The sequence below is a fragment of the Carya illinoinensis genome, chromosome 12 (genome assembly GCF_018687715.1).
Source record: "Carya illinoinensis cultivar Pawnee chromosome 12, C.illinoinensisPawnee_v1, whole genome shotgun sequence".
In the NCBI taxonomy this organism is placed as follows: Eukaryota; Viridiplantae; Streptophyta; class Magnoliopsida; order Fagales; family Juglandaceae; genus Carya; species Carya illinoinensis.
In genome coordinates this window covers 15,878,790-15,903,673 of record NC_056763.1, presented here as the reverse complement: position 1 = coordinate 15,903,673, position 24,884 = coordinate 15,878,790, and the positions used below count along the sequence as shown (strand labels likewise).

At 30.2% G+C, this 24,884-nt stretch overlaps 1 protein-coding gene across 10 annotated transcripts in view; it reads left to right on the top strand.

Annotated features, from left to right (window-relative positions):
- Positions 1-24,884, top strand: part of LOC122289946 (hydroxyproline O-galactosyltransferase GALT6-like) — a 30,812-nt gene that overhangs the window by 2,930 nt on the left and 2,998 nt on the right. For 7 of the 10 annotated variants that reach the window (XM_043097395.1, XM_043097393.1, XM_043097391.1 and 4 more), the window contains one exon: positions 24,710-24,849. In XM_043097395.1, coding sequence (XP_042953329.1) covers positions 24,749-24,849 — 101 coding nt within the window. In that variant the 5' untranslated portion in view covers positions 24,710-24,748. Of the gene's footprint in view, positions 1-19,202; positions 24,850-24,884 lie in introns of those variants that run through there. The other 3 variants (XM_043097399.1, XM_043097400.1, XM_043097397.1) reach the window with 3 other exon arrangements.

The window sequence follows — 24,884 nt, the reverse complement described above, 5'->3', positions numbered from 1 at the left end:
ATTGTCTAGGATTAGAACTCCTAAAAAGTAGGATTTTGTCTAGAATTAATACCTGCCAAAATTTTGTTCCTGAGTTGGAGTTTCTTATTATAATACAAGTATCTGCCAACTATTTCCCATTTTTTTGGTATTCTCTTGCATTATAATTGAAGAGCTTTGTTTTTGTCTCTTGTCACTCCCACTATTTCTTTGCATCCATACAACCTTTACTATTTTCTTTGGTTGTAGATTGTTTTTTACCAATATAGTTCATATGCCTTCTTTTGTTCAGTAATCTTGGTTGTATCTTTGTTTCAGTACAATATCAAGCAAAGTCACCAATCATTTACACAAGCACTAAAAGTGAAGAATTCTTTTTTGTGTGCTTTACATCATAGTGTTTTGTGCTCATCTGTTGGTTGCTTTATAAACCATGCTTGGGAGCCTTGTTTACTCTCTGGAGCAATGCAGGAGGAACAACTGACGCGCTTACTGTGTTCAAACTTGGCTCAATTTAACGAGTCAAATAGAATGTCCATGTATCTATTGCGTATCCTTATTAAAATATCCATAGCAAATGAGTTTCACTTTCTCCGTATGGTTGAGAGTTGTTCATCTGTGTTTTCGAGGAAGGTCTCAATTTTCTGTTCTTACTAGGCCTAGTTTTGTGTTTTCTGTGTCTTCTCTTGGTTTTTTTGCCTCATTGTTTTGTTTCTTAATCTGTTTGGTGGTCATGTTCAGAGCTGATTTGCTTGTTCTTTTACTAAGGGTCTTCGCCTGCAGCCGGGAGAGTATCTCTCTGTATTTATTTTTCTTCCCACTCATTTCATGCTTGTGGCTTTCTCTCTTCAGTTTTGGGGCTTATTTTTTGTCGTCTCTGATCCAATATTCTCTGTTGTGGCTGGCAATGTGCTTATTTTGTCTGGACAAGTTGAAAACATGGGATTGACCAAGCTGAGTAAATTGGACTGCAGGAGCTGAGATGATTTATTTGTTTCTCTTGTATGGTTCGTTTTTCAGAATAGATGAAATGTGGCTGTTCTTTGTGTAAGTCTGTTCATCTGTGTTTTGGTGGAAGGTCTGTTTACTATTCTTATGAGGCCCAGTCTTGTGTTTTACATCTTTTCTGGTTTTTTTTTTTTTTTTGCATTGTTTTGTTTCTTTAATCTGTTTTGAGGTCAAGTTCGGAGCAAAATTGAGTGTTCTTTTTGCACGGTTGATCATTTGCAGTTTTGTGTTTTCTGTCTTTTGTTGTTTTTTTTTTCCCTAATTCTTTTGGTTATTTTGGAGGTGAGGTTCGGAGCAAATTTGAGTGCTGCTAAGGGGCTTCGTCTACTATCAGGAGAGTATCTCTCCGTGTTTTATTATTGGTGTTTAATTTCTTCGTATTTTCATTTTGCTTTTAAATTGGCCGACCTCTGATCTTGGTCTTTTTCTCTATGCTTCGTTTCATGAAAATGTTAAGTTGTTTAAGCTAGATTAGATAATTTGTTTTTTGCCAGTCTGGGTCTATTTGAGTGAATCTCAAAGCGTGCGAATTTTTCCTATATGGATATCGTGGCCTTTTTATCTTCTCTTCCACATCCCCTCGCTGATCTTATTTTTCCCAACATTTGATACTCTATTAGCTGGGAACTTTTAATCAGATCCTCATCTTCAATCAGAACCTTGTTTGAATGTGGGAACTTGTCCCAGTTTTGTCTTTTTTGTCCTCTTTATTTTTTTGGCCTCATTGTTTTGTTTCTTAATCTGTTTGGAGGTCAATCAGAGCTGATTTGCTTGTTCTTTTACTAGGGGTAGTCGTCTATGGCCGGGAGAGAGTATCTCTCTGTGTTTGCGGTGTGGACATTTGCGGTCTGCAGGAGATGATTCTGTTGATAATTAAGGATTTAGAATCTACAGGAATTAGGGTATGTGTCTTATGAAATTTGAGGTTTTAGATCTTGCAAATGTTTAGAACTGATTTCATGACATTTAAGGTTTTTAAATTATGTAGGCTGATTCTGTAGACTCTAAAAAAACTATTGATTTTGATAAGATTTAAGGTTTAGATTTTGAAGGTGCACTTAAGCTTGATCGAAATCCAAGTTTGAGGTTTTGTAGACTCTAATTTATGAGGTCTTGGATTTTTGAAGACTTTAGGAAATAATTTTCAGATTTGATGTTTAGAATTCCGAAAACTTCATGAAATAATTCTGTTGGTATTTAAGGTTTTTGATTCTGCAGACTTTAAGGAATGATTTTTAGGAAAATATGAAGTCTTTGACTTTGTAGACTATAGGAAAATATCTGTATTACATTTGAAGTTTTAGATGTTGCTGACCTTAAGGATGATTTGATGGTAGTTACGATTATTAATTCTACTAACTTTAAAGAAGGATTTCAGATAGGATTCAAGATTTTAGATTCTATGGGTTTTAGCATATAAGTTTCGATAAGATTTAATTTGTTGTGTTGAGGTATTTCTTTGGTATCCCTGTGGAGGAACATATATGTTTGAGCTGAATAAATAAATTAATAATTTCTGGAGTCTTTAGAGAATATATAATTGTGTTATGAGAGATGATTTTAGGTAATGGGAACCAACTCTCTGGACCTCCAGGATCAGGGCGTTGCAGTTGGTATCAGAGACAGGTTTGAGGTTTTGCAGACTATATGTGAGGTTTTGAATACTTGTGGGTTTTAGGAAATAATTTTCAGATTTGAGTTGTAGACATTTGCAGACTGCAGGAGATGATTCTATTGATAATTAAGGTTTTAGAATATGCTAGCATTAGGGAATGTGTCTTATGAAATTTGAGGCGTTAGATTTTGCTGATATTAATAACTGATTTCATGAAATTTGAGGCTTTTAAATTCTTTAGGCTGATTCTGTAGACTAAAAAAAAAAGAAAAATTGATTTTGATAAGATTTAAGGTTTAGATTTTGAAGGTGTAGTTAAAGCTTGACCGAAAGTCAGGTTTGAGGTTCTATAGATTCTAATTTACGAGGTCATGGTTTATGAAGACTTTCGAAAATAATTTTCAGATTCGATGCTTAGAATTAAAAGAACTTCATGAAATAATTCTGTTGGTATTTAAGGTTTTTGATTCTCCATATTTTATGTAATGAGTTTTAGGAAAATACTTAGACTCTATAGACTATAGGAAAATATCTGTATTACATTTGAAGTTTTAGGTGCTGCTGACCTTAAGGATGATTTGATGGTATTTACGATTTTTAATTTGATAGGATTTAAGGTTTAGATTTTGAAGGTGTACTTAAGCTTGATCGAAAGCCAGGTTTGAGGTTCTATAGACTCCAATTTATGAGGTCTTGGATTTTTGAAGAGTTTTGGAAATAATTTTCAGATTCAATGTTTAGAATTCTGAGAACTTCATGAAATAATTCTGTTGGTATTTAAGGTTTTTGATTCTACAGACTTTGTGGAATGAGTTTTAGGAAAATATGAAGTCTTAGACTCTATAGACTATAGGAAAATATCTGTATTACATTTGAAGTTTTAGGTGTTGCTGACCTTAAGGATGATTTGATGGTATTTATGATTTTTAATTTGATAGGATTTAAGGTTTAGATTTTGAAGACTTTTGGAAATAATTTTCAGATTTAATGTTTAGAATTCTGAGAATTTCATGAAATAATTCTGTTGGTATTTAAGGTTTTTGATTCTACAGATTTTATGGAATGAGTTTTAGGAAAATATGAGGTGTTAGACTCTATAGACTATAGGAAAATATCTGTATTACATTTGAAGTTTTAGGTGTTGCTGACCTTAAGGATGATTTTGATGGTATTTAAGATTTTTTATTCTACTGACTTTAACAACTGATTTCATGAAATTTGATGTTTTTAAATTCTATAGGGTGATTCTGTAGACTTAAAAAAAAAATTGATTTAGATAAGATTTAAGGTTTAGATTTTGAAGGTGTAGTTAAAGCTATATCGAAAGCCAGGTTTGAGGTTCTATAGACTCTAATTTATGAGGTCATGGGTTTTGAACACTTTCAGAAATAATTTTCAGATTAGATGTTTAGAATTCTGAGAACTTCATGAAATAATTCTGTTGGTATTTAAGGTTTTTGATTCTCCAGATTTTATGTAATGAGTTTTAGGAAAATACTTAGACTCTATAGACTATAGGAAAATATCTGTATTACAGTTGAAGTTTTAGGTGCTGCTGACCTTAAGGATGATTTGATGGTATTTACGATTTTTAATTTGATAGGATTTAAGGTTTAGATTTTGAAGGTGTACTTAAGCTTGATCGAAAGCCAGGTTTGAGGTTCTATAGACTCCAATTTATGAGGTCTTGGATTTTTAAAGACTTTTGGAAATAATTTTCAGATTCAATGGTTAGAATTCTGAGAACTTCATGAAATAATTCTATTGGTATTTAAGGTTTTTGATTCTACAGACTTTGTGGAATGAGTTTTAGGAAAATATGAAGTCTTAGACTCTACAGACTATAGGAAAATATCTGTATTACATTTGAAGTTTTAGGTGTTGCTCACCTTAAGGATGATTTGATGGTATTTATGATTTTTAATTTGATAGGATTTAAGGTTTAGATTTTGAAGACTTTTGGAAATAATTTTCAGACTTAATGTTTAGAATTCTGAGAATTTCATGAAATAATTCTGTTGGTATTTAAGGTTTTTGATTCTGCAGACTTTGTGGAATGAGTTTTAGGAAAATATGAAGTGTTAGACTCTATAGACTATAGGAAAATATCTGTATTACATTTGAAGTTTTAGGTGCGGCTGACCTTAAGGATGATTTTGATGGTATTTAAGATTTTTTATTCTACTGACTTTAACAACTGATTTCATGAAATTCGATGTTTTTAAATTCTTTAGGGTGAATCTGTAGACTTAAAAAAAAAAAAAAATTAATTTAGATAAGATTTAAGGTTTAGATTTTGAAGGTGTAGTTAAAGCTATATCAAAAGCCAGGTTTGAGGTTCTATAGACTCTAATTTATGAGGTCATGGGTTTTGAACACTTTCAGAAATAATTTTCAGATTAGATGTTTAGAATTCTGAGAACTTCATGAAACAATTCTGTTGGTATTTAAGGTTTTTGATTCTCCAGATTTTATGTAATGAGTTTTAGGAAAATACTTAGACTCTATAGACTATAGGAAAATATCTGTATTACATTTGAAGTTTTAGGTGCTGCTGACGTTAAGGATGTTTTTGATGGTATTTACGATTTTTAATTGTACTTACTTTAAGAACTGATTTCATGAAATTTGATGTTTTTAAATTCTTTAGGGTGATTCTGCAGACTTAAAAAAAAAAAAAATTGATTTAGATAAGATTTAAGGTTTAGATTTTGAAGGTGTAGTTAAAGCTATATCAAAAGCCAGGTTTGAGGTTCTATAGACTCTAATTTATGAGGTCATGGGTTTTGAACACTTTCAGAAATCATTTTCAGATTAGATGTTTAGAATTCTGAGAACTTCATGAAATAATTCTGTTGGTATTTAAGGTTTTTGATTCTCCAGATTTTATGTAATGAGTTTTAGGAAAATACTTAGACTCTATAGACTATAGGAAAATATCTGTATTACATTTGAAGTTTTAGGTGCTGCTGACCTTAAGGATGATTTGATGGTATTGACAATTTTTAATTTGATAGGATTTAAGGTTTAGATTTTGAAGGTGTACTTAAGCTTGATCTGAAGCCAGGTTTGAGGTTCTATAGACTCCAATTTATGAGGTCTTGGATTTTTAAAGACTTTTGGAAATAATTTTCAGATTCAATGTTTAGAATTCTGAGAACTTCATGAAATAATTCTATTGGTATTTAAGGTTTTTGATTCTACAGACTTTGTGGAATGAGTTTTAGGAAAATATGAAGTCTTAGACTCTATAGACTATAGGAAAATATCTGTATTACATTTGAAGTTTTAGGTGTTGCTGACCTTAAGGATGATTTGATGGTATTTATGATTTTTAAGTTGATAGGATTTAAGGTTTAGATTTTGAAGACTTTTGGAAATAATTTTCAGATTTAATGTTTAGAATTCTGAGAATTTCATGAAATAATTCTGTTGGTATTTAAGGTTTTTGATTCTCCAGATTTTATGTAATGAGTTTTAGGAAAATACTTAGACTCTATAGACTATAGGAAAATATCTGTATTACATTTGAAGTTTTAGGTGCTGCTGACGTTAAGGATGTTTTTGATGGTATTTACGATTTTTAATTGTACTTACTTTAAGAACTGATTTCATGAAATTTGATGTTTTTAAATTCTTTAGGGTGATTCTGCAGACTTAAAAAAAAAAAAAATTGATTTAGATAAGATTTAAGGTTTAGATTTTGAAGGTGTAGTTAAAGCTATATCAAAAGCCAGGTTTGAGGTTCTATAGACTCTAATTTATGAGGTCATGGGTTTTGAACACTTTCAGAAATCATTTTCAGATTAGATGTTTAGAATTCTGAGAACTTCATGAAATAATTCTGTTGGTATTTAAGGTTTTTGATTCTCCAGATTTTATGTGATGATTTTTAGGAAAATACTTAGACTCTATAGACTATAGGAAAATATCTGTATTACATTTGTAGTTTTAGGTGCTGCTGACCTTAAGGATGATTTGATGGTATTGACAATTTTTAAGTTGATAGGATTTAAGGTTTAGATTTTGAAGGTGTACTTAAGCTTGATCTGAAGCCAGGTTTGAGGTTCTATAGACTCCAATTTATGAGGTCTTGGATTTTTAAAGACTTTTGGAAATAATTTTCAGATTCAATGTTTAGAATTCTGAGAACTTCATGAAATAATTCTATTGGTATTTAAGGTTTTTGATTCTACAGACTTTGTGGAATGAGTTTTAGGAAAATATGAAGTCTTAGACTCTATAGACTATAGGAAAATATCTGTATTACATTTGAAGTTTTAGGTGTTGCTGACCTTAAGGATGATTTGATGGTATTTATGATTTTTAAGTTGATAGGATTTAAGGTTTAGATTTTGAAGACTTTTGGAAATAATTTTCAGATTTAATGTTTAGAATTCTGAGAATTTCATGAAATAATTCTGTTGGTATTTAAGGTTTTTGATTCTCCAGATTTTATGTAATGAGTTTTAGGAAAATACTTAGACTCTATAGACTATAGGAAAATATCTGTATTACATTTGAAGTTTTAGGTGCTGCTGACCTTAAGGATGATTTGATGGTATTGACAATTTTTAAGTTGATAGGATTTAAGGTTTAGATTTTGAAGGTGTACTTAAGCTTGATCTGAAGCCAGGTTTGAGGTTCTATAGACTCCAATTTATGAGGTCTTGGATTTTTAAAGACTTTTGGAAATAATTTTCAGATTCAATGTTTAGAATTCTGAGAACTTCATGAAATAATTCTGTTGGTATTTAAGGTTTTTGATTCTGCAGACTTTGTGGAACGAGTTTTAGGAAAATATGAAGTCTTAGACTCTATAGACTATAGGAAAATATCTGTATTACATTTGAAGTTTTAGGTGTTGCTGACCTTAAGGATGATTTGATGGTATTTATGATTTTTAATTTGATAGGATTTAAGGTTTAGATTTTGAAGACTTTTGGAAATAATTTTCAGATTTAATGTTTAGAATTCTGAGAATTTCATGAAATAATTCTGTTGGTTTGTAAGGTTTTTGATTCTGCAGACTTTGTGGAACGAGTTTTAGGAAAATATGAAGTGTTAGACTCTATAGACTATAGGAAAATATCTGTATTACATTTGAAGTTTTAGGTGCGGCTGACCTTAAGGATGATTTTGATGGTATTTAAGATTTTTTATTCTACTGACTTTAACAACTGATTTCATGAAATTCGATGTTTTTAAATTCTTTAGGGTGAATCTGTAGACTTAAAAAAAAAAAAAAAATTAATTTAGAAAAGATTTAAGGTTTAGATTTTGAAGGTGTAGTTAAAGCTATATCAAAAGCCAGGTTTGAGGTTCTATAGACTCTAATTTATGAGGTCATGGGTTTTGAACACTTTCAGAAATAATTTTCAGATTAGATGTTTAGAATTCTGAGAACTTCATGAAATAATTCTGTTGGTATTTAAGGTTTTTGATTCTCCAGATTTTATGTAATGAGTTTTAGGAAAATACTTAGACTCTATAGACTATAGGAAAATATCTGTATTACATTTGAAGTTTTAGGTGCTGCTGACGTTAAGGATGTTTTTGATGGTATTTACGATTTTTAATTGTACTTACTTTAAGAACTGATTTCATGAAATTTGATGTTTTTAAATTCTTTAGGGTGATTCTGTAGACTTAAAAAAAAAAAAAAATTGATTTAGATAAGATTTAAGGTTTAGATTTTGAAGGTGTAGTTAAAGCTATATCAAAAGCCAGGTTTGAGGTTCTATAGACTCTAATTTATGAGGTCATGGGTTTTGAACACTTTCAGAAATCATTTTCAGATTAGATGTTTAGAATTCTGAGAACTTCATGAAATAATTCTGTTGGTATTTAAGGTTTTTGATTCTCCAGATTTTATGTAATGAGTTTTAGGAAAATACTTAGACTCTATAGACTATAGTAAAATATCTGTATTACATTTGAAGTTTTAGGTGTTGCTGAACTTAAGGATGATTTGATGGTATTTATGATTTTTAATTTGATAGGATTTAAGGTTTAGATTTTGAAGACTTTTGGAAATAATTTTCAGATTTAATGTTTAGAATTCTGAGAATTTCATGAAATAATTCTGTTGGTATTTAAGGTTTTTGATTCTGCAGACTTTGTGGAATGAGTTTTAGGAAAATATGAAGTCTTAGACTCTATAGACTATAGGAAAACATCTGTATTACATTTGAAGTTTTAGTTGTTGCTGACGTTAAGGATGATTTTGATGGTATTTAAGATTTTTTATTCTACTGACTTTAACAACTGATTTCTTGAAATTCGATGTTTTTAAATTCTTTAGGGTGATTCTGTAGACTTAAAAAAAAAAAATTGATTTAGATAAGATTTAAGGTTTAGATTTTGAAGGTGTAGTTAAAGCAATATCGAAAGCCAGGTTTGAGGTTCTATAGACTCTAATTTATGAGGTCATGGGTTTTGAACACTTTCAGAAATAATTTTTAGATTAGATGTTTAGAATTCTGAGAACTTCGTGAAATAATTCTGTTGGTATTTAAGGTTTTTGATTCTCCAGATTTTATGTAATGAGTTTTAGGAAAATACTTAGACTCTATAGACTATAGGAAAATATCTGTATTACATTTGAAGTTTTAGATGCTGCTGACCTTAAGGATGATTTGATGGTATTGACAATTTTTAAGTTGATAGGATTTAAGGTTTAGATTTTGAAGGTGTACTTAAGCTTGATCTGAAGCCAGGTTTGAGGTTCTATAGACTCCAATTTATGAGGTCTTGGATTTTTAAAGACTTTTGGAAATAATTTTCAGATTCAATGTTTAGAATTCTGAGAACTTCATGAAATAATTCTATTGGTATTTAAGGTTTTTGATTCTACAGACTTTGTGGAATGAGTTTTCGGAAAATATGAAGTCTTAGACTCTATAGACTATAGGAAAATATCTGTTTTACATTTGAAGTTTTAGGTGTTGCTCACCTTAAGGATGATTTGATGGTATTTATGATTTTTAAGTTGATAGGATTTAAGGTTTAGATTTTGAAGACTTTTGGAAATAATTTTCAGATTTAATGTTTAGAATTCTGAGAATTTCATGAAATAATTCTGTTGGTATTTAAGGTTTTTGATTCTGCAGACTTTGTGGAATGAGTTTTAGGAAAACATGAAGTCTTAGACTCTATAGACTATAGGAAAACATCTGTATTACATTTGAAGTTTTAGTTGTTGCTGACCTTAAGGATGATTTTGATGGTATTTAAGATTTTTTATTCTACTGACTTTAACAACTGATTTCTTGAAATTCGATGTTTTAAAATTCTTTAGGGTGATTCTGTAGACTTAAAAAAAAAAAATTGATTTAGATAAGATTTAAGGTTTAGATTTTGAAGGTGTAGTTAAAGCAATATCGAAAGCCAGGTTTGAGGTTCTATAGACTCTAATTTATGAGGTCATGGGTTTTGAACACTTTCAGAAATAATTTTTAGATTAGATGTTTAGAATTCTGAGAACTTCGTGAAATAATTCTGTTGGTATTTAAGGTTTTTGATTCTCCAGATTTTATGTAATGAGTTTTAGGAAAATACTTAGACTCTATAGACTATAGGAAAATATCTGTATTACATTTGAAGTTTTAGGTGCTGCTGACCTTAAGGATGATTTGATGGTATTGACAATTTTTAAGTTGATAGGATTTAAGGTTTAGATTTTGAAGGTGTACTTAAGCTTGATCTGAAGCCAGGTTTGAGGTTCTATAGACTCCAATTTATGAGGTCTTGGATTTTTAAAGACTTTTGGAAATAATTTTCAGATTCAATGTTTAGAATTCTGAGAACTTCATGAAATAATTCTATTGGTATTTAAGGTTTTTGATTCTACAGACTTTGTGGAATGAGTTTTCGGAAAATATGAAGTCTTAGACTCTATAGACTATAGGAAAATATCTGTTTTACATTTGAAGTTTTAGGTGTTGCTCACCTTAAGGATGATTTGATGGTATTTATGATTTTTAGGTTGATAGGATTTAAGGTTTAGATTTTGAAGACTTTTGGAAATAATTTTCAGATTTAATGTTTAGAATTCTGAGAATTTCATGAAATAATTCTGTTGGTATTTAAGGTTTTTGATTCTGCAGACTTTGTGGAATGAGTTTTAGGAAAATATGAAGTCTTAGACTCTATAGACTATAGGAAAACATCTGTATTACATATGAAGTTTTAGTTGTTGCTGACCTTAAGGATGATTTTGATGGTATTTAAGATTTTTTATTCTACTGACTTTAACAACTGATTTCTTGAAATTCGATGTTTTTAAATTCTTTAGGGTGATTCTGTAGACTTAAAAAAAAAAAAATTGATTTAGATAAGATTTAAGGTTTAGATTTTGAAGGTGTAGTTAAAGCAATATCGAAAGCCAGGTTTGAGGTTCTATAGACTCTAATTTATGAGGTCATGGGTTTTGAACACTTTCAGAAATAATTTTTAGATTAGATGTTTAGAATTCTGAGAACTTCGTGAAATAATTCTGTTGGTATTTAAGGTTTTTGATTCTCCAGCTTTTATGTAATGAGTTTTAGGAAAATACTTAGACTCTATAGACTATAGGAAAATATCTGTATTACATTTGAAGTTTTAGGTGCTGCTGACCTTAAGGTTGATTTGATGGTATTTACAATTTTTAAGTTGATAGGATTTAAGGTTTAGATTTTGAAGGTGTACTTAAGCTTGATCGAAAGCCAGGTTTGAGGTTCTATAGACTCCAATTTATGAGGTCTTGGATTTTTAAAGACTTTTGGAAATAATTTTCAGATTCAATGTTTAGAATTCTGAGAACTTCATGAAATAATTCTGTTGGTATTTAAGGTTTTTGATTCTCCAGATTTTATGTAATGAGTTTTAGGAAAATACTTAGACTCTATAGACTATAGGAAAATATCTGTATTACATTTGAAGTTTTAGGTGCTGCTGACCTTAAGGATGATTTGATGGTATTTACAATTTTTAAGTTGATAGGATTTAAGGTTTAGATTTTGAAGGTGTACACTTAAGCTTGATCGAAAGCCAGGTTTGAGGTTCTATAGACTCCAATTTATGAGGTCTTGGATTTTTAAAGACTTTTGGAAATAATTTTCAGAATCAATGATTAGAATTCTGAGAACTTCATGAAATAATTCTTTTGGTATTTAAGGTTTTTGATTCTACAGACTTTGTGGAAGGAGTTTTAGGAAAATATGAATTCTTAGACTCTATAGACTATAGGAAAATATCTGTATTACATTTGAAGTTTTAGGTGTTGCTGACCTTAAGGATGATTTGATGGTATTTATGATTTTTAATTTGATATGATTTAAGGTTTAGATTTTGAAGACTTTTGGAAATAATTTTCAGATTTAATGTTTAGAATTCTGAGAATTTCATGAAATAATTCTGTTGGTATTTAAGGTTTTTGATTCTGCAGACTTTGTGGAATGAGTTTTAGGAAAATATGAAGTCTTAGACTCTATAGACTATAGGAAAATATCTGTATTACATTTGAAGTTTTAGGTGTTGCTGACCTTATGGATGATTTTGATGGTATTTAAGATTTTTTATTCTACTGACTTTAACAACTGATTTCATGAAATTCGATGTTTTTAAATTCTTTAGGGTGATTCTGTAGACTTAATATAAAAAAAATGATTTAGATAAGATTTGAGGTTTAGATTTTGAAGGTGTCGTTAAAGCTATATCGAAAGCCAGGTTTGAGGTTCTATAGACTCTAATTTATGAGGTCATGGGTTTTAAACACCTTCAGAAATAATTTTCCGATTAGATGTTTAGAATTCTGAGAACTTCATTAAATAATTCTGTTGGTATTTAAGGTTTTTGATTCTCCAGATTTTATGTAATGAGTTTTAGGAAAATACTTAGACTCTATAGACTATAGGAAAATATCTGTATTACATTTGAAGTTTTAGGTGCTGCTGACCTTAAGGATGATTTGATGGTATTTACGATTTTAAAGTTGATACGATTTAAGGTTTAGATTTTGAAGGTGTACTTAAGCTTGATAGAAAGCCAGGTTTGAGGTTCTATAGACTCCAATTTATGAGGTCTTGGATTTCTGACGACCTTTGGAAATAATTTTCAGATTCAATGTTTAGAATTCTGAGAACTTCATGAAATAATTCTGTTGGTATGTAAGGTTTTTGATTCTACAGACTTTGTGAAATGAGTTTTAGGAAAATATGAAGTCTTAGACTCTATAGACTATAGGAAAATATCTGTATTACATTTGAAGTTTTAGGTGTTGCTGACCTTAAGGATGATTTGATGGTATTTATGATTTTTAATTTGATAGGATTTAAGGTTTAGATTTTGAAGACTTTTGGAAATAATTTTCAGATTTAATGTTTAGAATTCTGAGAATTTCATGAAAGAATTCTGTTGGTATTTAAGGTTATTGATTCTACAGACTTTGTGGAATGCGTTTTAGGAAAATATGAAGTCTTAGACTCTATAGACTATAGGAAAATATCTGTATTACATTTGAAGTTTTAGGTGTTGCTGACCTTAAGGATGATTTTGATGGTATTTAAGATTTTTTATTCTACTGACTTTAACAACTGATTTCATGAAATTCGATGTTTTTAAGTTCTTTAGGGTGATTCTGTTGACTTAAAAAAAAAAAAAAATTGATTTAGATAAGATTTAAGGTTTAGATTTTGAAGGTGTAGTTAAAGCTATATCGAAAGCCAGGTTTGAGGTTCTATAGACTCTAATTTTTAAGGTTATGGGTTTTGAACACTTTCAGAAATAATTTTCAGATTTGATGTTTAGAATTCTGAGAACTTCATGAAATAATTCTGTTTGTATTTAGGGTTTTTGATTCTGCAGATTTTATGTAATGAGTTTTAGGAAAATACTTAGACTCTATAGACTATAGGAAAATATCTGTATTACCTTTGAAGTTTTAGGTGCTGCTGACCTTAAGGATGATTTGATGGTATTTACGATTTTTAATTTGATAGGATTTAAGGTTTAGATTTTGAAGGTGTACTTAAGCTTGATCGAAAGCCAGGTTTGAGGTTCTATGGATTCCAATTTATGAGGTCTTGGATTTTTGAAAACTTTTGGAAATAATTTTCAGATTCAATGTTTAGAATTCTGAGAAATTCATGAAATAATTCTGTTGGTATTTAAGGTTTTTGATTCTACAGACTTTGTGGAATGAGGTTTAGGAAAATATGAAGTCTTAGACTCTATAGACTATAGGAAAATATCTGTATTACATTTGAAGTTTTAGGTGCTGCTGACCTTAAGGATAATTTGATGGTATTTACGATTTTTAATTTGATAGGATTTAAGGTTTAGATTTTGAAGGTTTACTTAAGTTTGATGGAAAGCCAGGTTTGAGGTTCTATAGAGTCCAATTTATGAGGTCTTGGATTTTTAACGACTTTTGGAAATAATTTTCAGATGCAATGTTTAGAATTCTGAGAACTTCATGAAATAATTCTGTTGGTTTTTAAGGTTTTTGATTTTTCAGACTTTGTGGAATGAGTTTTAGGAAAATATGAAGTCTTAGAATCTATAGACTATAGGAAAATATCTGTATTACATTTGAAGTTTTAGGTGTTGCTGACCTTAACGATGATTTTCATAATATTTATGATTTTTAATTCTACAGACTTTAAGAACTGATTTCATGAAATTTGAGGTTTTTAAATTCTTTAGGGTGATTCTGTAGTCTTAAAAAAAAAAAAAAATTGATTTTGATATGATTTAAGGTTTGGATTTTGTAGGTGTAGTTAAAGCTTGATCGAAAGCGAGGTTTGAGGTTCTGTAGACTCTAATTTATGAAGTCATGGTTTTTGAAGACTTTCGGAAATAAGATTTAGATTCGATGTTTAGAATTCTGAGAACTTCATGGAATAATTCGGTTGGTCTTTAAGGTTTTTGATTCTACAAACATTGTGGAATGAGTTTTAGGAAAATATGAAATCTTAGACTCTATAGACTATAGGAAAATATCTGTATTACATTTGAAGTTTTAGGTGTTGCTGAGCTTAAGGATGATTTTGATGCTATTTGCGATTTTTTATTCTAGTTACTTTAAAAACTGATTTCATGAAATTTGATATTTTTAAATTTTTTAGGGTGATTCTGTAGTCTTAAAAAAAAAAAAAAATTTGATTTTGATAAGATTTAAGGTGTGGATTTTGAAGGTGTAGTTAAAGCTTGATCGAAGGCCAGGTTTGAGGTTCTGTAGACTCTAATTTATGAGGTCATAGTTTTTGAAAACTTTCGGAAATAATTTTCAGATTCGATGTTTAGAATTCTGAGAACTTCATGAAATAATTCTGTTGGTATTTAAGGTTTTTGATTCTCCAGACTTTATGTAATGCATTTTAGGAAAATACTTAGACTCTATAGACTATAGGAAAATATCTGTATTACATTTGAAGTGTTAGGTGCTGCTGACCTTAAGGATGATTTGATGGTATTTACGATTTTTAATTTGATAGGATTTAAGGTTTAGATTTTCAAGGTGTACTTAAGCTTGATCGAAAGCCAGGTTTGAGGTTCTATAGACTCCAATTTATGAGGTCTTGGATTTTTGAAGAGTTTTGGAAATAATTTTCAGATTCAATGTTTAGAATTCTGAGAACTTCATGAAATAATTCTGTTGGTATTTAAGGTTTTTGATTCTACAGACTTTGTGGAATGAGTTTGAGGAAAATATGAAGTCTTAAACTCTATAGACTATATGAAAATATCTGTATTACGTTTGAAGTTTTAGCTGTTGCTGACCCTAAGGATGATTTTGATGCTATTTACGATTTTTTATTCTACTGACTTTAAGAACTGATTTCATGAAATTTGATATTTGTAAATTCTTTTGGCTGATTCTGTGGACTTTAAAAAAAAAAATGATTTTGATAAGAATTAAGGTTTAGATTTTGAAGGTGTAGTTAAAGCTTGATCAAAAGCCACGTTTGAGGTGCTGTAGGCTCTAATTTGTGAGGTCATGGTTTTTGAAGACTTTCGGAAATAATTTTCAGATTCGATGTTTAGATTTCTGAGAACTTCATGAAATAATTCTGTTGGTATTTAAGGTTTTTGTCTCTAGACTTTATGTAATGAGTTTTAGGAAAATACTTAGACTCTATAGACTATAGGAAAATATCTGTATTACATTTGAAGTTTTAGGTGCTGCTGACCTTAAGGATGATTTGATGGTATTTACAATTTTTAAGTTGATAGGATTTAAGGTTTAGATTTTGAAGGTGTACACTTAAGCTTGATCGAAAGCCAGGTTTGAGGTTCTATAGACTCCAATTTATGAGGTCTTGGATTTTTAAAGACTTTTGGAAATAATTTTCAGAATCAATGATTAGAATTCTGAGAACTTCATGAAATAATTCTCTTGGTATTTAAGGTTTTTGATTCTACAGACTTTGTGGAAGGAGTTTTAGGAAAATATGAATTCTTAGACTCTATAGACTATAGGAAAATATCTGTATTACATTTGAAGTTTTAGGTGTTGCTGACCTTAAGGATGATTTGATGGTATTTATGATTTTTAATTTGATATGATTTAAGGTTTAGATTTTGAAGACTTTTGGAAATAATTTTCAGATTTAATGTTTAGAATTCTGAGAATTTCATGAAATAATTCTGTTGGTATTTAAGGTTTTTGATTCTGCAGACTTTGTGGAATGAGTTTTAGGAAAATATGAAGTCTTAGACTCTATAGACTATAGGAAAATATCTGTATTACATTTGAAGTTTTAGGTGTTGCTGACCTTATGGATGATTTTGATGGTATTTAAGATTTTTTATTCTACTGACTTTAACAACTGATTTCATGAAATTCGATGTTTTTAAATTCTTTAGGGTGATTCTGTAGACTTAATATAAAAAAAATGATTTAGATAAGATTTGAGGTTTAGATTTTGAAGGTGTCGTTAAAGCTATATCGAAAGCCAGGTTTGAGGTTCTATAGACTCTAATTTATGAGGTCATGGGTTTTAAACACCTTCAGAAATAATTTTCCGATTAGATGTTTAGAATTCTGAGAACTTCATTAAATAATTCTGTTGGTATTTAAGGTTTTTGATTCTCCAGATTTTATGTAATGAGTTTTAGGAAAATACTTAGACTCTATAGACTATAGGAAAATATCTGTATTACATTTGAAGTTTTAGGTGCTGCTGACCTTAAGGATGATTTGATGGTATTTACGATTTTAAAGTTGATACGATTTAAGGTTTAGATTTTGAAGGTGTACTTAAGCTTGATAGAAAGCCAGGTTTGAGGTTCTATAGACTCCAATTTATGAGGTCTTGGATTTCTGACGACCTTTGGAAATAATTTTCAGATTCAATGTTTAGAATTCTGAGAACTTCATGAAATAATTCTGTTGGTATGTAAGGTTTTTGATTCTACAGACTTTGTGAAATGAGTTTTAGGAAAATATGAAGTCTTAGACTCTATAGACTATAGGAAAATATCTGTATTACATTTGAAGTTTTAGGTGTTGCTGACCTTAAGGATGATTTGATGGTATTTATGATTTTTAATTTGATAGGATTTAAGGTTTAGATTTTGAAGACTTTTGGAAATAATTTTCAGATTTAATGTTTAGAATTCTGAGAATTTCATGAAAGAATTCTGTTGGTATTTAAGGTTATTGATTCTACAGACTTTGTGGAATGCGTTTTAGGAAAATATGAAGTCTTAGACTCTATAGACTATAGGAAAATATCTGTATTACATTTGAAGTTTTAGGTGTTGCTGACCTTAAGGATGATTTTGATGGTATTTAAGATTTTTTATTCTACTGACTTTAACAACTGATTTCATGAAATTCGATGTTTTTAAGTTCTTTAGGGTGATTCTGTTGACTTAAAAAAAAAAAAAATTGATTTAGATAAGATTTAAGGTTTAGATTTTGAAGGTGTAGTTAAAGCTATATCGAAAGCCAGGTTTGAGGTGCTATAGACTCTAATTTTTAAGGTTATGGGTTTTGAACACTTTCAGAAATAATTTTCAGATTTGATGTTTAGAATTCTGAGAACTTCATGAAATAATTCTGTTTGTATTTAGGGTTTTTGATTCTGCAGATTTTATGTAATGAGTTTTAGGAAAATACTTAGACTCTATAGACTATAGGAAAATATCTGTATTACCTTTGAAGTTTTAGGTGCTGCTGACCTTAAGGATGATTTGATGGTATTTACGATTTTTAATTTGATAGGATTTAAGGTTTAGATTTTGAAGGTGTACTTAAGCTTGATCGAAAGCCAGGTTTGAGGTTCTATGGATTCCAATTTATGAGGTCTTGGATTTTTGAAAACTTTTGGAAATAATTTTCAGATTCAATGTTTAGAATTCTGAGAAATTCATGAAATAATTCTGTTGGTATTTAAGGTTTTTGATTCTACAGACTTTGTGGAATGAGGTTTAGGAAAATATGAAGTCTTAGACTCTATAGACTATAGGAAAATATCTGTATTACATTTGAAGTTTTAGGTGCTGCTGACCTTAAGGATAATTTGATGGTATTTACGATTTTTAATTTGATAGGATTTAAGGTTTAGATTTTGAAGGTTTACTTAAGTTTGATGGAAAGCCAGGTTTGAGGTTCTATAGAGTCCAATTTATGAGGTCTTGGATTTTTAACGACTTTTGGAAATAATTTTCAGATGCAATGTTTAGAATTCTGAGAACTTCATGAAATAATTCTGTTGGTTTTTAAGGTTTTTGATTTTTCAGACTTTGTGGAATGAGTTTTAGGAAAATATGAAGTCTTAGAATCTATAGACTATAGGAAAATATCTGTATTACATTTGAAGTTTTAGGTGTTGCTGACCTTAACGATGATTTTCATAATATTTATGATTTTTAATTCTACAGACTTTAAGAACTGATTTCATGAAATTTGAGGTTTTTAAATTCTTTAGGGTGATTCTGTAGTCTTAAAAAAAAAAAAAAATTGATTTTGATATGATTTAAGGTTTGGATTTTGTAGGTGTAGTTAAAGCTTGATCGAAAGCGAGGTTTGAGGTTCTGTAGACTCTAATTTATGAAGTCATGGTTTTTGAAGACTTTCGGAAATAAGATTTAGATTCGATGTTTAGAATTCTGAGAACTTCATGGAATAATTCGGTTGGTCTTTAAGGTTTTTGATTCTACAAACATTGTGGAATGAGTTTTAGGAAAATATGAAATCTTAGACTCTATAGACTATAGGAAAATATCTGTATTACATTTGAAGTTTTAGGTGTTGCTGAGCTTAAGGATGATTTTGATGCTATTTGCGATTTTTTATTCTAGTTACTTTAAAAACTGATTTCATGAAATTTGATATTTTTAAATTTTTTAGGGTGATTCTGTAGTCTTAAAAAAAAAAAAAAATTTGATTTTGATAAGATTTATGGTGTGGATTTTGAAGGTGTAGTTAAAGCTTGATCGAAGGCCAGGTTTGAGGTTCTGTAGACTCTAATTTATGAGGTCATAGTTTTTGAAAACTTTCGGAAATAATTTTCAGATTCGATGTTTAGAATTCTGAGAACTTCATGAAATAATTCTGTTGGTATTTAAGGTTTTTGATTCTCCAGACTTTACGTAATGCATTTTAGGAAAATACTTAGACTCTATAGACTATAGGAAAATATCTGTATTACATTTGAAGTGTTAGGTGCTGCTGACCTTAAGGATGATTTGATGGTATTTACGATTTTTAATTTGATAGGATTTAAGGTTTAGATTTTCAAGGTGTACTTAAGCTTGATCGAAAGCCAGGTTTGAGGTTCTATAGACTCCAATTTATGAGGTCTTGGATTTTTGAAGAGTTTTGGAAATAATTTTCAGATTCAATGTTTAGAATTCTGAGAACTTCATGAAATAATTCTGTTGGTATTTAAGGTTTTTGATTCTACAGACTTTGTGGAATGAGTTTGAGGAAAATATGAAGTCTTAAACTCTATAGACTATATGAAAATATCTGTATTACGTTTGAAGTTTTAGCTGTTGCTGACCCTAAGGATGATTTTGATGCTATTTACGATTTTTTATTCTACTGACTTTAAGAACTGATTTCATGAAATTTGATATTTGTAAATTCTTTTGGCTGATTCTGTGGACTTTAAAAAAAAAAATGATTTTGATAAGAATTAAGGTTTAGATTTTGAAGGTGTAGTTAAAGCTTGATCAAAAGCCACGTTTGAGGTGCTGTAGGCTCTAATTTGTGAGGTCATGGTTTTTGAAGACTTTCGGAAATAATTTTCAGATTCGATGTTTAGATTTCTGAGAACTTCATGAAATAATTCTGTTGGTATTTAAGGTTTTTGTCTCTAGACTTTATGTAATGAGTTTTAGGAAAATACTTAGACTCTATAGACTATTGGAAAATATCTGTATTACATTTGAAGTTTTTGGTGCTGCTGACCCTAAGGATGATTTTGATGGTATTTACGATTTTTAATTCTACTGACTTTAAGAACTGATTTCATGAAATTTGAGGTTTTTAAATTCTTTAGGCTGATTCTGTAGTCTTAAAAATAAAAAAATTGATTTTGATAAGATTTAAGGTTTGGATTTTGAAGGTGTAGTTAAAGCTTGATTGAAAGACAGGTTTGAGGATCTATAAACTCTAATTTATGAGGTCATGGTTTTTGAAAACTTTCGGAAATAATTTTCAGATTCGAGGTTCAGTATTCTAAGAATTTCATGAAATAATTCTGTTTGTATATAAGGTTTTTGATTCTCCAGACTTTATGTAATGAGTTTTAGGAAAATAGTTAGACTCTATAGACTATAGGAAAATATCTGTATTACATTTGAAGTTTTAGGTGCTGCTGACCTTAAGGATGATTTGATGGTATTTACAATTTTTAAGTTGATAGGATTTAAGGTTTAGATTTTGAAGGTGTACTTAAGCTTGATCGAAAGCCAGGTTTGAGGTTCTATAGACTCCAATTTATGAGGTCTTGGATTTTTAAAGACTTTTGGAAATAATTTTCAGATTCAATGTTTAGAATTCTGAGAACTTCATGAAATAATTCTCTTGGTATTTAAGGTTTTTGATTCTACAGACTTTGTGGAATGAGTTTTAGGAAAATATGAAGTCTTAGACTCTATAGACTATAGGAAAATATCTGTATTACATTTGAAGTTTTAGGTGCTGCTGACCTTAAGGATGATTTGATGGTATTTACAATTTTTAATTTGATAGGATTTAAAGTTTAGATTTTGAAGGTGTACTTAAGCTTGATCGAAAGCCAGGTTTGAGGTTCTATAGACTCCAATTTATGAGGTCTTGGATTTTTGACGACTTTTGGAAATAATTTTCAGATTCAATGTTTAGAATTCTGAGAACTTCATGAAATAATTCTGTTGGTATTTAAGGTTTTTGATTCTACAGATTTTGTGGAATGAGTTTTAGGAAAATATGAAGTCTTAAACTCTATAGACTATAGGAAAATATCTGTATTAGATTTGAAGTTTTAGGTGTTGCTGACCTTAAGGATGATTTTGATGGTATTTACGATTTTTAATTGTACTTACTTTAAGAACTGATTTCATGAAATTTGATGTTTTTAAATTCTTTAGGCTGATTCTGTAGTCTTAAAAAAAGAAAAAATGATTTTGATAAGATTTACGGTTTAGATTTTGAAGGTGTAGTTAAAGCTTGATCGAAAGCCAGGTTTGAGGTTCTATAAACTCTAATTTATGAGGTCATGGTTTTTGAAGACTTTCGGAAATAATTTTCAGATTCGATGTTTAGAATTCTAAGAACTTCATGAAATAATTCTGTTGATATTTAAGGTTTTTGATTCTCCAGACTTTGTGTAATGAGTTTTAGGAAAATACTTAGACTCTATAGACTATAGGAAAATATCTGTATTACTTTTGAATTTTTAGGTGCTGTTGACCTTAAGGATGATTTGATGGTATTTACGATTTTTAATTTGATAGGATTTAAGGTTTAGATTTTGAAGGTGTGCTTAAGCTTGATCAAAAGCCAGGTTTGAGGTTCTATAGACTGCAATTTTTGAGGTCTTGGATTTTTGAAGACTTTTGGAAATAATTTTCAGATTCAATGTTTAGAATTCTGAGAACTTGATGAAATAATTCTGTTGGTATTTAAGGTTTTTGATTCTACAGACTTTGTGGAATGAGTTTTAGGAAAATATGAAGTTTTAGACTCTATAGATTATAGGAAAATATCTGTATTACTGTTGAAGTTTTAAGTGTTGCTGACCTTAAGGATGATTTTGATCGTATTTACGATTTTTAATTCTACTCACTTTAAAGAAGGATTTCGGATAGGATTCAAGTTTGTAGATTCTATTTGTTTTAGCATACAAGTTTCGATCAATCTCTAAGGTTGTAGATTCTTCAGACTTTAAGAAATGACTTTTATGAAATTTATGGGTTTAGATTCAGAGGACTTCGAGTAGTGACCTCGATAAGGTTTAAGATTTGGATTCTGTAGATTTAAAAAAACAAATGACTCCTTTTGAGATTGCAATTTTACGTTCTGCGGATTTCAGGAGAATGATTTTTATAAGATTTAAAGATTTTAGATCCCTCAGACTTTAATAATGAGTTGGGTGAAATTTAAGGCTTTAGAGTTTGCAGACTTTAAGCTACAATTATTTTTAGATGTAAGGTGATAGACTTTGCAGATTTTGGGCAAATGATTATCATCGAATTTGAGGTTATAGGTTTTGCAGGTTTTAAGAGATGATTCTTTTCATATTTAAGGTTATTGATTGCAGCTGAGAATGAAAGAGAGTATTTAAGAGTGTAAGTGGGTGTGCATGGATTTGGGGGACGAGAAGTCGGGTTGCTACCAAAGTGTGGTTGGAGTCATCTTGGTAGATACTAAAATTGATTAGACTCCTAGTTTTAGTCATTGTGGCAAAGTTGCTAGAGTGCGCAACGGAAGCGTGTATTTTGGTAATATGATGGTTTGAGAGTAAACTTCATGAGGTTTTAAAATGAGTGAATTGAGATCACTTTGGACTTAACTTTAAAGAGTTTTATCTTACCGTTTAGAGGAGGTTAAGACTTAATGTGGAGAGTTATTTTTACAATTATATATGAGGCTTAGCAAGGAAAAAAAAAATTGAGGGGAATTATTATTAGGCTTGTAATTCTGTCGTTGAGGTTTATATTTTTAGGCTTTAACTGGATACCGAGGTATATGAATATCGACATTCTGTGTGTGAATGTGTAGGCCAAGAGGATTAGGAGATATTTAAGGCATCGGGTGAAAATATTGGAAAGTTAGAAATCTTGCAATATTAGGTTCAACAATATGATTGAGGATTGAAATAGGCATGGAATGGATGTGGGGGGATATGTATTTTAGACTTTGCTCTTGGTGCAGCAAATAATTTCTTGGACGAAACTTTTTTTAAGGGGGGCAGGCTGTTTCACCCGGACCAAGCTGCGTTCTATAAATGTTTTTTAGGTTAATATGTGTCGGAAACCCCCTTGAGAATCAACAAGAAACTTTGAATAGACTATGGGCCCAAAAAATTTATTGGGCTTGATAATTAGGTTAAAATCATTTAATATTTAAAAATCAAGTGGAATCTATTTATTTGGTAATTGGAAAAGTTAATGGGACGAGCAGGGTTATTTTAGAATTTGAGAAGATGCCCATTCGAAATTTTTTGGAGCTTGGCACATAAAAATATGGGCAAACCTGGCAATTTTTGGATCAGTTAAAATGGCCCAACTCACTTTTAAACCCCAAAAGCCCACGAAAAGGCCAAAGTCCAGTTACCCAACATCCAGACTTGTATACAAGTCCCTTCCTCCTCTTTCTTTCTCTAGGGTTTCTAGCTGCCTATTATTTTATGTTATTTTGGTATTTTGAGACATTAATATTTCTGACTCTTTATGGAGAATTTAAGTTGTTATGTTGAGGTATTTCTTTGGTATCCCTGTGGAGGAACATATATGTTCATGTTAATTAATATTTTATGGAGTCTTTAGAGTATATATAATTGTGTTATGAGAGATGATTTAAGGTATTGGGAACTAACTCTCTAGACCTTGTGGTGTTGCAGTTGATATCAGAGACAAGTTTGAGATTTTGCAGACTATATGTGAGGTTTTGGATATTTGTGCGTTTTAGGAAATAATTTTCAGATTTGAGTTGTGGACATTTGTGGACTGCAGGAGATGATTCTGTTGATAATTAAGGTTTTAGAATCTGCTAGCATTAGGGAATGTGTCTTATGAAATTTGAGGTTTTTAAATTCTTTAGGCTGATTCTGTAGACTTTTAAAAAAAATTGATTTTTATAAGATTTAAGGTTTAGATTTTGAAGGTGTACTTAAGCTTGATCGAAAGCCGGGTTTGAGGTTCTATAGACTCTAATTTATGCTTGATCGAAAGCCGGGGAGGTTCTGTAGACTCTAATTTATGCTTGATTGAAAGCCGAGTTTGAGGTTCTGTAGGTTCTGTAGACTCTTAGTTTTAGACATTGTGGCAAAGTTGCCAGAGTGCGCAAGGAAGTGTGGTTTTTGGTAGGTAATATGGTGGTTTGAGAGTAAACTTTGTCAGGTTTTAAAATTAGTGAATTGAGATCACTTAGGACTTAACTTTAAAGAGTTTTATCTTACTATTCAGAGGAGGTTAAGGCTTAGCAAGATTGATAAACAAAAATTGTTTGGAATTATTTTAACAATTATACTGAATAGTAAGTTTTTGAAGCTAGATTAGATAATTTGTTTATTGCCAATCCAGGTCTATTTGAGTGATTCGAGTGAATCTCAAAATGAGAAAAATTTTCCCATGCAGACATTGTGGCCCTTTTATCTTCTCTTCCCCAGCTCCTCTCGCTGATCTTATTTTTCCCAACATTTGATACTTTCATTTTGCAGGGAAATTTTGATCAGATCCTCTTCTTCAAACAGAACCTTATGTGAATGTGGGAACTATTAGGCATGTCGATCATGAGATGATTGCATTCGTTGCTTCTGTGGATGTTTTAGTTTCCCCAATTGTTACCTGTCTTACTTCTTGGTTTTCTGAAGTATTAAAATTTGTACTAGTGATCATATAGCATGATATACAAAATGCTTCACTAACCTTGATTCTGAAATTTTCATGCAATGTTTTTCAAAGTGCTAGCAGAAGAAGGGAGACCTAAGGCTGTTGCTTTCGATGGAATTGACAAGGCTCCAGAAGAGAAAAAGAGAGGAATTACAATTGCAACGGTTGGAATACAGTTTTCGAATCTTATTCGTGTTTTGTTTTTGGTTTTGGTATGCCATTCTATCTTGCTTCTTTGAAGAGATTC